The 14,242-nt window shown below is 35.6% G+C and overlaps 1 protein-coding gene across 9 annotated transcripts in view; it reads right to left on the reverse strand.

Moving 5' to 3' along the window:
* VPS54 (VPS54 subunit of GARP complex) overlaps positions 1-14,242 on the reverse strand; it is a 128,594-nt gene that overhangs the window by 45,672 nt on the left and 68,680 nt on the right. For all 9 annotated transcript variants that reach the window (XR_002478924.2, XM_012477126.2, XM_012477123.2 and 6 more), the window contains 3 exons: positions 11,900-11,955; positions 9,786-9,882; positions 565-905 (listed from right to left, as the gene is read on the reverse strand). Coding sequence is in view for 8 of the 9 variants with exons in the window: in XM_012477126.2 (XP_012332549.1) it covers positions 565-905; positions 9,786-9,882; positions 11,900-11,955 (494 nt within the window). In the remaining variant the exon portion in view is untranslated. The remainder of the gene's footprint in view (positions 1-564; positions 906-9,785; positions 9,883-11,899; positions 11,956-14,242) is intronic.

Raw genomic sequence — 14,242 nt, forward strand, 5'->3', positions numbered from 1 at the left:
AGGCTATCTGAGAGTTTTTTTTACTTCTATTCTGGCAACGTTTCTGTAAATTTGAAATTATTTCAAAATAAGAAGTTTTTAAAAATAAGGTTTAAGAAAAGATGTGATCCATTTGGAAATTCATGTCTTTGAAAAACCAAAAGTTATAAATTAAACAGATTTTCACAACATATAAATTACAAAGGTGACACAGAAGAAAGAAAAAACCAAAGCAATAGCTGACCTGGGTTCCAGTAAATGTTCTGCCACTAGTCACTTTAAGTAACTCATTGAAGCTCTCTTTTTTTGAAGGCATCAATTACCTTATCACTGAAATGAGGGCATTTAATAAAATGGTCTTTAAAGTTCTTTTCCAGTCTTAAAACTCTACAATTCTCAGTTACTTCCAATGCTCACTTCCTTACTTCTCATATATTTTTTTAAAAAGATATGTTTCATAAAACATATTTTTGTTAAATTCTAAAATTAACATGGTTTTTCAATAAACTGAATAATCAATCTAACTGAAGCCATTAATAATATGACTCAAAATCTTGTCAATTTGGCAGTAGCCACTATACTCACAGAATATCCACACCTCCTGGAATAGCAGATGATGCTGTCTGCTCTTTGCTGGATGAAGAATCAGTAGTACATTCTGGTTCGGATACAGAATCACTGCTGCAGGGCTCACTATTTGGAGATGCATTTCTTTGAGAGGTAGTGTCAACTGCTACAGGTGTTAGCTCACCCTCACTGAATGCATCACTTATAAACATGCCTTCATGGATTAAATAAGCCACCTCTGTGTCCAGTGAATTATCTTTTGCGGCATTCTTCTGTTGTGAAATCTCTTCCAATTCTCTAGTCCTTTGGTTTTTGTCAAGAACTGAGAGAACAACACTGTGAATGATATTTAACGTTGCCTACAAGAAAATAGGACATACTTTTAAGGAACGTAAAATATCTGTTACCTGAAGTTCCCAAAAGAGAATACTGTACATGTAATTTTGTACATCTACAATCATAAATGAGTCAGTCATGTATATCAGAATTTATAACGATCTTTTTTATTACATAGGAAAAGTGACATGAAAAACTGCCCAGGAGACATGGGTTCACTAAAGCTTAGAAATAAAGTTCTGATATTTTAACTAATTTTTAAAATGGAAATCTCCCTAAAATATGTTGCATATTTCTCTGACCTCCTAAAAATGTTACACTAAACATAAAATAACTTGCCCATCAGAGAATCATATACATTGATATGCCTGCCTAAAAGAAAAGGAATCCCTATCACTCACCATGCCTAGCCCCTACTTATCTCTCCTTTTCTCATCTATTCTCTCACTTATTCACTACTCTCCAGACATTCTAGTGTCCTTCCTATTCTTCCTTCCTTCCAGGATTGTTCCCACCTCAATGCCTTTGCTGTTTCCTTTGTCCAGAATGCTTTTCACCTTGATCTTTACACATATTTCTTTCTCATCACTGAGGTTCTGGCACCAGTGGTCACTTTCTCAAAGAGGCCTTCCCTGACTCTCCTCTCGGCAACTCTATCCCATTATCCAGTTTTTGTAAAAAACAAAAAAATAAATTTAAAAAAACAACATTTATAATTATCTAAAATTATCTTTGTTTATTCTAGGCCTCCTTCTACTAGAATGTTAGCTCCATTCCATGACACTATAATCCTAATGCCTAGAACAGTGCCTGGCAAATAGGAGGTACTCAATAAATACTGAAAGCTAGGTGAATGAAGAGTAAATTTATGTAAACTAATGTCTTTATGGACAGTTAAGAATAAAAGACTACTTGTCTATTTTAACATTCACAGTTACAGTCTTACAATTTGTTTCTCCCTTTCTCAAAACCTTTATTTGTATTTTGGAATCTACATGCTTCTAGGGAAGCAGACTCCAACTTCAGGTCAAGTGCCTGGAACCACCACGATCTGAGCTTAATGACTAGGAAGGTACATATAAGAGAGAATTGCAAAGAAATAAAGCCAAGCCTTGATGACATCAACAATCTCTCTATGAAGCACCTAAAGGCTGATCTACCTCTGGGTATTTTTTTAGTTATATGAACTAATAAATCCCCTTAACTATTTGAGACACTCTGAGTTGTGTTTCCTGTTATTTGGAACTGAAACCATTTTAAATGAGACAATAGCCCATACAATATACAGAAGATACAGCCTTCGAGAGCTTTAGGACCAAAGTTCTACTATGAATACTGCATTTTTTTTCTTTCTTCTTGCTTACTAACTGCTCCTCTATTGTCAGAAACTTGCTACTCTGCTACTGCTGCTTTAATCCTCACTCCTGTCCAATCTTTGATATACTTACTTCCCTCATCTTTTTTTTTGCCTTTCTTTTTCCTTACCTCTTCTGTCTTGCCAATTTTAACTTTTTAAAATAAAAAGATCATGATGATAGACCTATCTAACATCTATTCTACATCACTTTTTCCATGGTACAATAGCCATGTAATTTGAGTAGAAAGAAGCCCACCTTCCAGCTTCAAGTGTCAGTCCTAAATAGCCCACTCAGTGTACTCCCAACCTCCTTGCTCATGATTAGCTTACAGTTGAGAAGAAAATACAGACTTAAACTAATAATCAGTGCACAGCATTTTTCCTGACCACAGTGACTGGGTATGTGACCTAAACTGGTTCAATCAATTAAAGCCAAGGATTTTCATTTGATGACTTAAGAAGAATAACTCCAGGTGAAAAACTGTAAATTTGGCTCAATCAATAAAGAAGTTTCATTTGCTGACTGAAGAAGTAAAACTCTAAGTAAAAAACAGAAAACTTCTAGGTGGTATAGAATTGTGGCAAATGTGGCAGACCTAGAACTGATGAAGCTGAGAGGAAAGAGAAAGGCAAAGCTGTATTGGAAACAGAGAAACTAAGCTGGAGAACCAAGACAAAACCATACATGAAGCCCTTCCTAGTCTCGGACTTGTTTTTCAATATCAGAGCCAATACATTCCTTGCACTGTTTAAACTAGTTTGAATACTTCATTCCTTTTAATAACATCTTAGCTTATACAGTTATTAAAATTTTCCATAGAAAGTATATCAGCTATTCTCTTAGGGATTCTTCTTTGCTGTTTTCACCGTATCTACACTTTTGAAGATTTAATTATTTTTTCCAAGTCAAAAGCCATTCTTGCTTAGGAATGCCAGAAGACTGGTATCCAAAAAATAAGATTTTAAAATATATAATAGGTTCAACAGTAGATACATGGTTTACTTTCTGAACTATCATTAACACAGTCTGTAGACAAGTCCATGTTTCAAAAACACCAGGACAGCTAAACCAAATATAATTTTCCAATCTTGAGAATGGAGTGAATGAAATATCTGGTAACTATAGTGATAGCCATAATGACAACTGATATTGTCATTCTGAAATGAAAGACTAGGTTTATTTGTCCATACAGCAAAATGAAATTTATAAGCTAAGAAGTCCTTGAAAAGAAGGTAAGCTGCATTTAAAAGCTGTTTTCTGTTTTACCTATAAAAATCAGCCTAATCCATAGGGTGCAAACAACAAACAAGAATTTAATAAAAAGTCAAAATACAGTTAATAGTAAAGAATGAATTATGGAAGTCTTATAATCCTAATTTCAAAACTTACAAGACTACAGTAATCATAACAGTGTGGTATTGGCATAAAGAGTGACATATAGAACACAGAGAGCCCAGAAATGAACTCTCACATATATAATAAAATGTTTTTTGACAAGGGTGGCAAAACCATTCAATGCAGAAAGGGCAGTCTTTTTAACAAATGGTACTGGGAAAACTGAATATCCACAGGCTAAAGAATGAACGTAGACCTTAGCTTACGTATAAAAACTAAAGTTGATTAAAGGCCTAAATATAAGATCTAAAAATATAAAACACTTAGAAGAAAATACAGGGAAAAAGCTTCATGACCCTGGATTTGGCACTGATTTCTTCGATACGAAATGAAAAACACAGGCAACAACAACAAAAAACAATACGTAAATTGTACTACATCAACATAGAAAAACTTCTATGCATCAAAAGACACCATTAACAGAGTAAAAAGGCAACCTACGAAATGAGAGAAAATATTTGCAAATCACATATTTGATAAAGGATTAATATCCAGAATATGTAAAGAACTTCTACAATTCAACAACAAAAAACCAAACCACCCCATTAAATAATAGGCATACATTTTTTCCAAAAAGGCATAAAAATGCCGAATAAGCATATAAAAAGATGCTCAACAACACTCATCATTAGAAAAATGTAAATTAAACCTACAGGGAAATACCACCTCATACCCATTAGGATGGCTACTCTCACAAAATCCAGAAAATAACAAGTGTTGGAAAGGATGTAGAAAAATTGGAACCCTTGTGCACTATTGGTGGAAATGTAAAATGGTACAGCTGCTATGGAGAACATTGTGAAGGTTCCTCAAAAAATTACAAATAGAATTAACATATGATCCATAAGTTCCACTTCTGGGATTGACAAAAATAAGAACTGAAAGGGGGCCTCAGAGAGGCATTTGCATAGGCATGCTCATGGCAGTATTATTCTCAATAGCCAAAAGAAGAAAGAAACACAAAGTGTCCATTGACAAATGAATGGATAAACAAAATGTAGTGTATACACATATAATGGAATATTATTCATATTACTCAACCTTATAAAAGAAGAATATCCTAACATGCTACAATGCAGATGGCACCTTGAGGACATTAAGCTACATTAAATAAGTCAGTCACAAAAGAATAAATATTGTATGATTTCACTTATGTGAAATACCTAGAATAGTCAAACTCATAGAGACAGAAAGTAGAAAGAAAGTAGAATGGTGGTTGCCAGGGGATGAGGGAAAGAGGGAACATGTATGTGGTGTAGATGGGGTTTTGCTAGGTTGCCAAGGCTGGTGTGTGTGTGTGTGTGTGTGTGTGTGTGTGTGGTGTAGACAGGGTCTTGCTAGGTTGCCAAGGCTGGTGTGTGTGTGTGGTGTAGACAGGGTCTTGCTAGGTTGCCAAGGCTGGCGTGTGTGTGGTGTAGACAGGGTCTTGCTAGGTTGCCAAGGCTGCTGTGTGTGTGTGTGTGTGTGTGTGTGTGTGTGTGTGTGTGTGGTGTAGACAGGGTCTTGCGTGAGCTACTATGACGTAGACAGGGTCTTGCTAGGTTGCCAAGGCTGGGTGTGTGTGTGTGTGGTGTAGACAGGGTCTTGCTAGGTTGCCAAGGCTGGTCTCAAACTCCTGGCCTCAAATGATCCTCCCGCCTCAGCCTCTCAAGGTGTTGGGATTATAGGTGTGAGCTACTATATCTGGCCTATATTTGGTTTTTGTCCCTATTTCCTGGCATACAGCTCCTAAAAGCCTTGGAATCTCGAGTGGTAAAAACGTTTTCGTATGCTAAAGAGATGAACAGTAGCCCAGGGCTCCTACACAGCCTGAGGATGAAGGCTGGTCACCTGAAAGACTAAGGCAGGATTAGAAGGTTGGGACTTTCAGCCCCAGCTTGGCCAGAGTTATTATTATTATTATTATTTTTGAAATGGAGTTTCGCTCTTGTTGTCCAGGCAGGAGTACAATAGTGTGATCTCGGCTCACTGCAACCTCTGCCTCCTGGATTCAAGCAATTCTCCTGCCTCAGCCTCCTGAGTAGCTGGAATTATAGGCATGCGCCACCATGCCTAGCTAATTTTTGTATTATTAGTAGAGATGGGGTTTCACCATGATACCAGGGTGGTCTCAAACTCCTGACCTCAGATGATCTACCTGTCTCGGCCTCCCAAAGTGCTGGGATTACAGGCATAAGCCACCATGCCCAGCCCAGAGTTATTTAATAGGTACAGAGTTTCAGTTTCACAAGATAAAAGGAGTTCTGTGGATAGATATTGGTAATGGCAGCACAACAGTGCAAATGAACTTAATGCCACTGAACTATATACTTAAAAACAGTTAAGATAAATTTTATATGTTTATTTTTACCATGACCAAAAATAAATAAAAAAATATACACTAAAAAAAATACAATTAACAGCAATAGATCCTCAAGTTGTTAACAATTACTCAAATACAAAATGTATAAATCCCAATCTTTTATTATTTATCCATTCAAAATAAAAATACTATTGTAAATTCTGGATGAAATTTTATGCTTTAGTTTCTTTTATAAAGTATAATACTAAATCACAGCACTTTGGAAGGCCAAAGTGGGGGCATCACAAGGTCAGGAGATTGAGACCATCCTGGCCAACACGGTGAAACCCCGGCTCTACTAAAAATACAAAAATTAGCTGGGTGAGGTAGCAGATGCCTGTAATCCCAGCTACTCTAAAGGCTGACGGAGGAGAGTTGCTTGAACCCAGAAGGTGGAGACTGCAGTGAACTGAGACTGTGCCACTGCACTCCAGCACTCCAGCCTGGCCACAAAGCAAGACTCCGTCTCCCCCCGCCCCACAAAAAAGTATAATACTAAAGTGACATATAGGATATCCTTTGTCTTAAAGAAATAAATGCAAGCATGTAGGAAAGTAAATTATTAACCCTGGTAAATCAAATAAATTCAAACAGTCTATTCCTGTAATGTGGTAAATGCTATTAAAAAAACAAAACAATTTTTTTCTGATTATAAAATACTTCTCTTTGTAGAAAATTTAGGGAAAATAGCAAAGAATAAAAATGTTACATGACATATAATCTGACCAGCTAAAGAAAACCACAAAAAAAGCCAAGCTTTCTCCTTGTTCTAGGAAGATAAAAAGATTTTAAAAAAAATTTTTTGACATAGCTGAGATCATACTATATAAGTACATCTCTATCTTGCTTTTGCTTTTTTTTTTTTCTTGAGACAGAGTCTCATTCTGTCACTAGGCTGGAGTGCAGGGGTGCATTCTCGGCTCACTGCAACCTCCGCCTCCTGGGTTTAAGTGATTCTCCTGCCTCAGCCTCCTGAGCAGCTGGGACTACAGGTACATGCCACCATACTCAGCTAATTTTTGTATTTTTAGTAGAGACAGGGTTTCATCATGTTGGCCAGGATGGTCTCAATCTCTTGACCTCGTGATCCACCCATCTCAGCCTCCCAAAGTGCTGGGATTACAGGCATGAGCCACCAGGCCCAGCCCTGTATCTTGCATTTTTAACTGAATATCACAATGTATGTATTTTCTCCTACCAATAAAAATCCTTGGCTGTATATAATATTCCATGGTAAAGAATGTATCAAGCGTAATTTATTTTACCATTTCTCTATTGTTAGGCATCTGAGTTCTTTCCAACTTTTAGTTATTTTTAAATTCTTCAGTAAAAATGAACAGCTTGTAATTAACATTATTTTTCAGTGAAATAATACTTGGTAGACTCACAAACTTCTTTCACAGAAAAAAGTACCATATTTCATATATCATCTGCAAAGATGTTGTACATGAGTACTAATTTAAGTGGTCCAAATGTGAAAATGGGAAATTACAAGTATAATCAATCAGTTTCCATATGTACATATATAAAATAACTCTACTTATAGTTTAACTGACATAGAGCCTTAAAGTGGAATAACTACAGTAAATCCTCACTTAATATGGATGATAGGTTCTGGGAGAGTGTAACTTTAAGTGAAACAATGTACAGCAGGTTCTCAAATAACACCATTTCCTTCCATGTTATTTAAAAAAAATTGAAGGAAATATTTTACTATAATGATGAATGAAAAAATGGCTTTGGTGTGAGTTGTTTCACTTAAAGTCACAGTTTCCAAGAACCTATCCATGACACTGAGGACTTACTTGTACTTTAAAAAATTACTGGCAGAAAGTTGGTCTATTCTACATTATGCAATGTAAGAGTTCTATATATCTAGACATGCAATAATTGAAGTGTGTGATGATGAGGTCATGGTCAGAATATAACTGAAAACATGGCCTAATTATTGAACATCTATAGACATGAGTTTGTGTCTATCACTATTAATAGGTAGGATCAACATTTTAGAAGCAGTCTAAATTAAGCACAGTAAATCACATGCTATAAAACTTTTGTGAACCTGGTTGGAGAGCTTACACATGTAACTTAGCATTGCTCCAATGTGAATCAAGAAAAATTCATGTCATACACAGGTACCAAAGTCCCCTGCACTATTTAACATGGTACTCAGGAGATGCTGGGGATGTTAACTAGCATATAAAACACAATGTTAACACTTGATAACTCCAAGAGTATCTAATTTCACAAATGGCCCCTTTTAACTGTTACACATGGTAATTCCTAATGACTGTATTCTTTTTCATTTTTTTTCTTGAGACGGAGTCTTTTTCTGTCACCCAGGCTGAAGTGCAATGGTGCAATCTCGGCTCACTGCAACCTCTGCCTCCTAGGCTCAAGCAATTCTCCTGCCTCAGCCTCCTGAGTAGCTGGGATTACAGGCATGAGCCACCACATCTGGCTAATTTTTGTATTTTTGGTAGAAACGGGGTTTCACCCTGTTAGTCAGACTGGTCTTGAACTCCTGACCTTGTGATCCGCCCGCCTCGGCCTCCCAAAGTGCTGGGATTACAGGCATGAGCCATTGCACCCAGCCCATTTTTTGAGACAGGGTCTTGCTCTGTTGGCCAGGGTAGAGTGCAGTGCCACAATCACACCTCACTGCAGCCTTGGGGTTAGGTGATCATCCCACCTCGGCCACCCAGGTAGCTGGGACTACAGGTGGCACCACTATGCTTGGCTAATTTAAAAAAAATTTTTTTGTAGAGATGAGGTCTCCTTATGTTGCCCAAGCTGTTCTCAAACTTCTGAGCTCAAGTGATCCTCTTGCCTTGATTTCCCAAAGTTATAGGATTACAGCTGTAAGCCACTGGGCCTGGCCTGTGTTCTTAAAACAAAGCTATTACATGTTGGTGATTTAAATCAATATATATTAGAGTCTGACATCTTCTGTAAAATGCTATGTGACCTGTTCTTTTTGTTTTACTAAGTGGCTTAAAATTAAGTGGCTTGACCAAAGAGACAAAATGATTAAATGTTATACATGATGCTTGATTGCATTCCTGCCCAAAAAATGAAATAAAAATCTAAATAAAGAATATTAGTGGCCAGGTGCAGTGGCTCATACCTATAATCTCAGCACTTTGGGAGGCCGAGGGGAGTGGATCACTTGAGGTCAGGAGTTCGAGACCAGCCTTGCCAACATGGTGAAATCCTATCTCTACTAAAAATACAAAAATTAGTGGGGAGTGGTGGCGGGTGCCTGCAATCCCAGCTACTTGGGAGGCTGAGGCAGGAGAATCACTTGAACCCAGGAGGCGGAGGTTGCGGTGAGCCAAGATTATGCCACTGCACTCCAGCCTGGGTGACAGCAAGACTCCATCTCAAAAAGGAAAAAAAAAGAAAGAAAATTAGCAAGATAATTTGAATATGAACAACACATTTAAAAACACTATTATATCAACATTGAATTTATAGCAAAATTGGTGGTTTGGGGTGGATTTTGGAGTGTTTAATAATATTGTACCTCTAGATAACCTAGAAGGAAAACAAAAAAATCACCAGAGGAAATATTACTGTATAATATTTAATGTCAAGTAAGCATATTTCTTAATGTTATTAAATTATAAATTATTAAAATCGTCAAACTTTGAGATACTTAAATTATTTAAAACCAAGCCTCTTTAGAAAAATTACAAAAACAAAAAAACTGTGTTTTATTCTAGTTTGATTCTTTATTTACACATTATATATCTAGAAAGCTGACTTAATTTTAGGGATATTTTGGACAAACTAATATATAAGCTTACCTTAACTCTCTGTAGGAAAATTGTAAACTTAGAGAAAATATCCTTGAGCAGCTCAAACCACTGGGGAAAATTCAACATTCTCATCTGATCTGCAAGCCTAGAAAAAAAATAATTCAAACAAAAATAATGATTGTCTCTGGGCCAATATAACATCTACAAACTGGAAGAAATGAGACTAAATACTATCTAGTGATAAAAGGCAATTTTATCTAGATACCTAACTAAAATGTTGAAGAGGTCAATTACTAAAGAGCTATAACTTACTTAAATATTTTTAAGACTGGTAAGTTAACTATATCATGTATCAATTTCATATCAACAAGCTTTGTGACCGCTGAATGAATAAACCATAGAGAAATAAATGTGAAGATATACTCTGGAATAAAAATGGAAACATAACATCTCTCCCCAAAATTTAATAATCTGCTTTTCTAACTTCAACTTTAAAAGTATCATATGAGAGGTAATATGGCATGGTAATTAAGAGCACTGGAGCCACAATGCCTTGGTTTAAAATACCAACAGCTTATTGGAATTGCTAGCTCTGTGGCTCTGGCAAGTGACTTAACTCCTCCATGCTCCAATTTTCTCATCTTACATGAGGAAAGTGATAGAACCTACTATATGTTGCAAATATTAGATGAGTTAATAAAAAGTACTTAGAACAATGACTCACACATTTTTAAAAGTACCAAGTAAGCAGCAGCCAATATTAATATTGATAGTTGACACAAATTAACTTCAAAGTGAAAAAAAGTAATACAAAACATAATTCATTCCCTAAATATATTTTACAGTACCAAAATGACCTATTACTCTAAATTTTTAATAAATGCAGCTTCAGCAAAGAGTTTATTCTAAAAAAATACTACAACACTTGATATACGGGAAGTTCTCTACTTATATTGAGAAAGTTTCCTAGGGAAGAAGAAAATTAAAAAGTGACTGACTCTCCACATCCATTGGGGTTCTAACAGTGTCCCAATGACTTATTTTTTTCCAACCATTAACAATTCTCTCATTATTATAGTTGCTTTGACTAATTCTGAAATTGAGTTTTCCCTAGGTAATAGTGTGGAAATTAATACTCCATAATCTCTGTTCTGTCAGTTTGGCCCAGGAAAGCTTCACAGTAGTACATATTGCTATTCATATCTAAGCCAGTTAAAAACATTTAAATATCCATATGAACAAGAAATTCAGTCACAAAATATTTATCACGATCACTTAAAAGAACAGAATATGAATTTCTTTTCTTTTGTCTTTTTTTTTTGTTTTTGAAACAGGATCTTCTACACTGCCCAGGCTGGAATGCAGTGGCACAATCACAGACAGCTCACTGAAGCCTGGACCTCTCAGGCTCAAACCATCTTCCTACCTTAGCCTGCTGAGTAGCTGGGACTGCAGACATGTGCCACCATGCCCAACTTATTTTTTAATGTTTATTTGAGTTTGAGATGGGGGTCTCACTTTATTGCCCAGGGTGGTCTTGAACTCTTGGGCTCAAGTGATTCTCTCACCTCAGCCTCCCAAAGGGCTGGGATTACGGACATCAATCAATGTGCCTGGCCAAGACAAGGAATTTATAGGGTGAAAATAAAAAAATACAAACATGGGCAATTCAAAATCATAAACTCAAATTTCTCAAAGCCAATTAGAAGCTGAATTACATAGCAATTTAAATGTAATACTTGCTATGCCCCTGTAATGAATTATCTTCAATCTCACCTCTCCATATCTATGTTCTGTCCCTCTCCATCCTGCTCTCCGCTCTGGGAGGCTAATCTGTGGGCTTGGCCAATGAGGAGCCCTTATGGAGACTGGAAGGAGTAAAGGTAACTACTCCTCTAGCTCTCTCCTCAAGGGTTGCCCCAGTGTGACTGCTTCCCTCTACTCAATGTTATAGCTTTTTTTCAACTACCTTTCTTCTCAGTTCTGTTAACTGCTGTCTTCCCTTGTCCCTTAAAAGTTCTGTACTGCCGCTTCTGATTTTCCTATACCCTGCTCACACCTTAGTAAATAATTCCTTTACTAAATCTACCTCAAACTATTCTAATTTGCATGTATCATCTTTTACCTGACTGATAACCACCAATCTATGTATTTATACTTACTTCACAACAACATCTGTGTCTATTTCTTCTATTTGTGAAACTTTATTAATCACACACTGCAAAATTTAGGAAAAAACAAAAACAATTTGATTAACTGTCTTTCGAATGCTAAGTATTCCATGTTCTATTTGTACATTAAAAAGACCCTTACTTAAACAGACACTTCTCAAAAGAAGACAAACATGCAGCCAACATCCCTGATCATTAGAGAAATGCAAAATCAAAACCACAACGAGATAACATCTTACAACAGTCAGAATGGCTACTATTAAAACATCAAAAATAACAGATGCTGGCAAGGTTGTAGAGAAAAGGGAACATTTATACACTGTTGGTGAGAGTGTAAATTAGTTCAACCATTGTGGTAGACAATGTGGAGATTCCTCAAAGACCTAAAGATAGAAATACCATTCAATCCAGCAATCCTATTACTGGTTACATACCCAGAGGAATACAAATTGTTCTATTATTAAAGACACATGCATATGTATGTTTATTGTGGCACTGTTCACAATAGCAAATACATGGAATCAACCTAAATGCCCATCAATGATAGACTGTATAAAGAAAATATGGCACATGTACACCATGGAATAGTATGCAGCCATAAAAAAGAATGTGATCATGGCCTTTGCAGGGACATGGATGGAGCTGGAGGTCATTATCCTTAGCCAACTAAAGCAGAAAGTGAAAACCAAATACTGCGTGTTCTCACTTATAAGTGGGAGTTAAATGATGAGAACATACAGACACATAGAGGGGAACAACACACAGTGGAGCCTATTGGAGGGTGAAGGGTGGGAGGAGGGAAAGGATCTGAAAAATAACTAATGGGTACGAGGCTTAATACCTGGGTGAGCATATAATCTATACCAAAAAAACCCATGATACACATTTACTTATGTAACAAACCTGTACATGTGCCCCTGAACTTAAAATAAAATAATTTAAAGGCTCTTAATGACTACAATAATTATTTTACCAGATTTTTATCTTTTATGTATCTCTGAAGGTGTCTGAAAAATGGCAGCATTACAATTAGTCAATTAAATAATCATTTCAGAGTATGTTTGAATTGTAATAATTAAAATCACCTACTATTCAAAACTGTTCAAAATCATACAGAAGAAAAACAGAACTAAAATACTTACAAACAAGATGTAAGCCCCATGTTAAAATCACAAAAGAAATTCATATTGGAAGTTAAATTTCCTTGTAATATACACAACAGTTTAAAATTAAAAAAAATAAATAAATGCTTAGACTTGAAGTCTGGGAACGGAAACATACCAGTTTTTAGAAATTGTGTAAAATATATATACAGAAAATTGTACAAATTGTGTTTACAGTTCAATACTTTTGTACAAATGGAGTACATCTGTGTAATCAGAACTCAGCTCATGAAACTGAACACTGCTAATACCCAGAGCTCCTCCCCTATTCTCCTCCCAAAATACACTACTGTCCTGATTTTTAAACCATAGAATAATTTTGTCTGCATTTGTTTTTACATAAGTGGAATCATACAATGTATACTTTTCTGTGTCTGCTTTCTTTGGCTCCACATTATGTCTATAATATTATATCTATAACATTCATTTATGTTATTCTGTGTAATTTATTCATTCTCATTAATGTATAGTATTCCATTGTATAAATACACCACAATTCTACTTATCCTTTCTACGAGTGATGGAATTTGGGTTGTTTCCAGTTTTTAAAATTACAAATAGTACTGTCACGAGCATTCTCCTGCCGTGTTTTGGTGAACTTATATACGTATTTCTGTTTGGTATATACCTAGGAATAGAAATGCTGGGTCACAACATGTATGCATATTTGGCATTACTTTATATTGCCAACAATTTTTCAAAGTAGTTGTACCAATTTAAATATACAGTGTTTTAATCAGTGCTTGAAAGAAGGGATGATTATAATTTTTTTGCTTATTTAAATTTTAAACTTATTTTATTTAAACTTTAAAAACTCATATATGCACATTCAATCTAATGCAAATGATCAACTAAGCCTAACAGATAAATTTCAAATTATATTATCTTTTTCATATATATTTTAAAAAACTGAAGTTCAGTGGATAAGATTTACCTGAGTAAAAAAAGTCAAAACAAAGATCAGGGAATACTGAAAAACACATGGATTTTAATTTATAATTTCTTAGAGATTCAGCTAAAAAGGAAATGAACATTTGTCTACTGCTGGTGGGAGTATAAATTGGCAAAATATTTTAAAACAAATTAAATTCTATATATCAAATAACTTAAAAATACTTTTCACTCTCTGACCAGTACTTCTACTTCTAGGAATCAGTCTAAGAACCAACAG

Source organism: Aotus nancymaae, unplaced genomic scaffold (genome assembly GCF_030222135.1).
Source record: "Aotus nancymaae isolate 86718 unplaced genomic scaffold, 86718_ANA_hifiasm-v0.15.2.pri h1tg000057l, whole genome shotgun sequence".
Lineage (NCBI taxonomy): Eukaryota > Metazoa > Chordata > Mammalia > Primates > Aotidae > Aotus > Aotus nancymaae.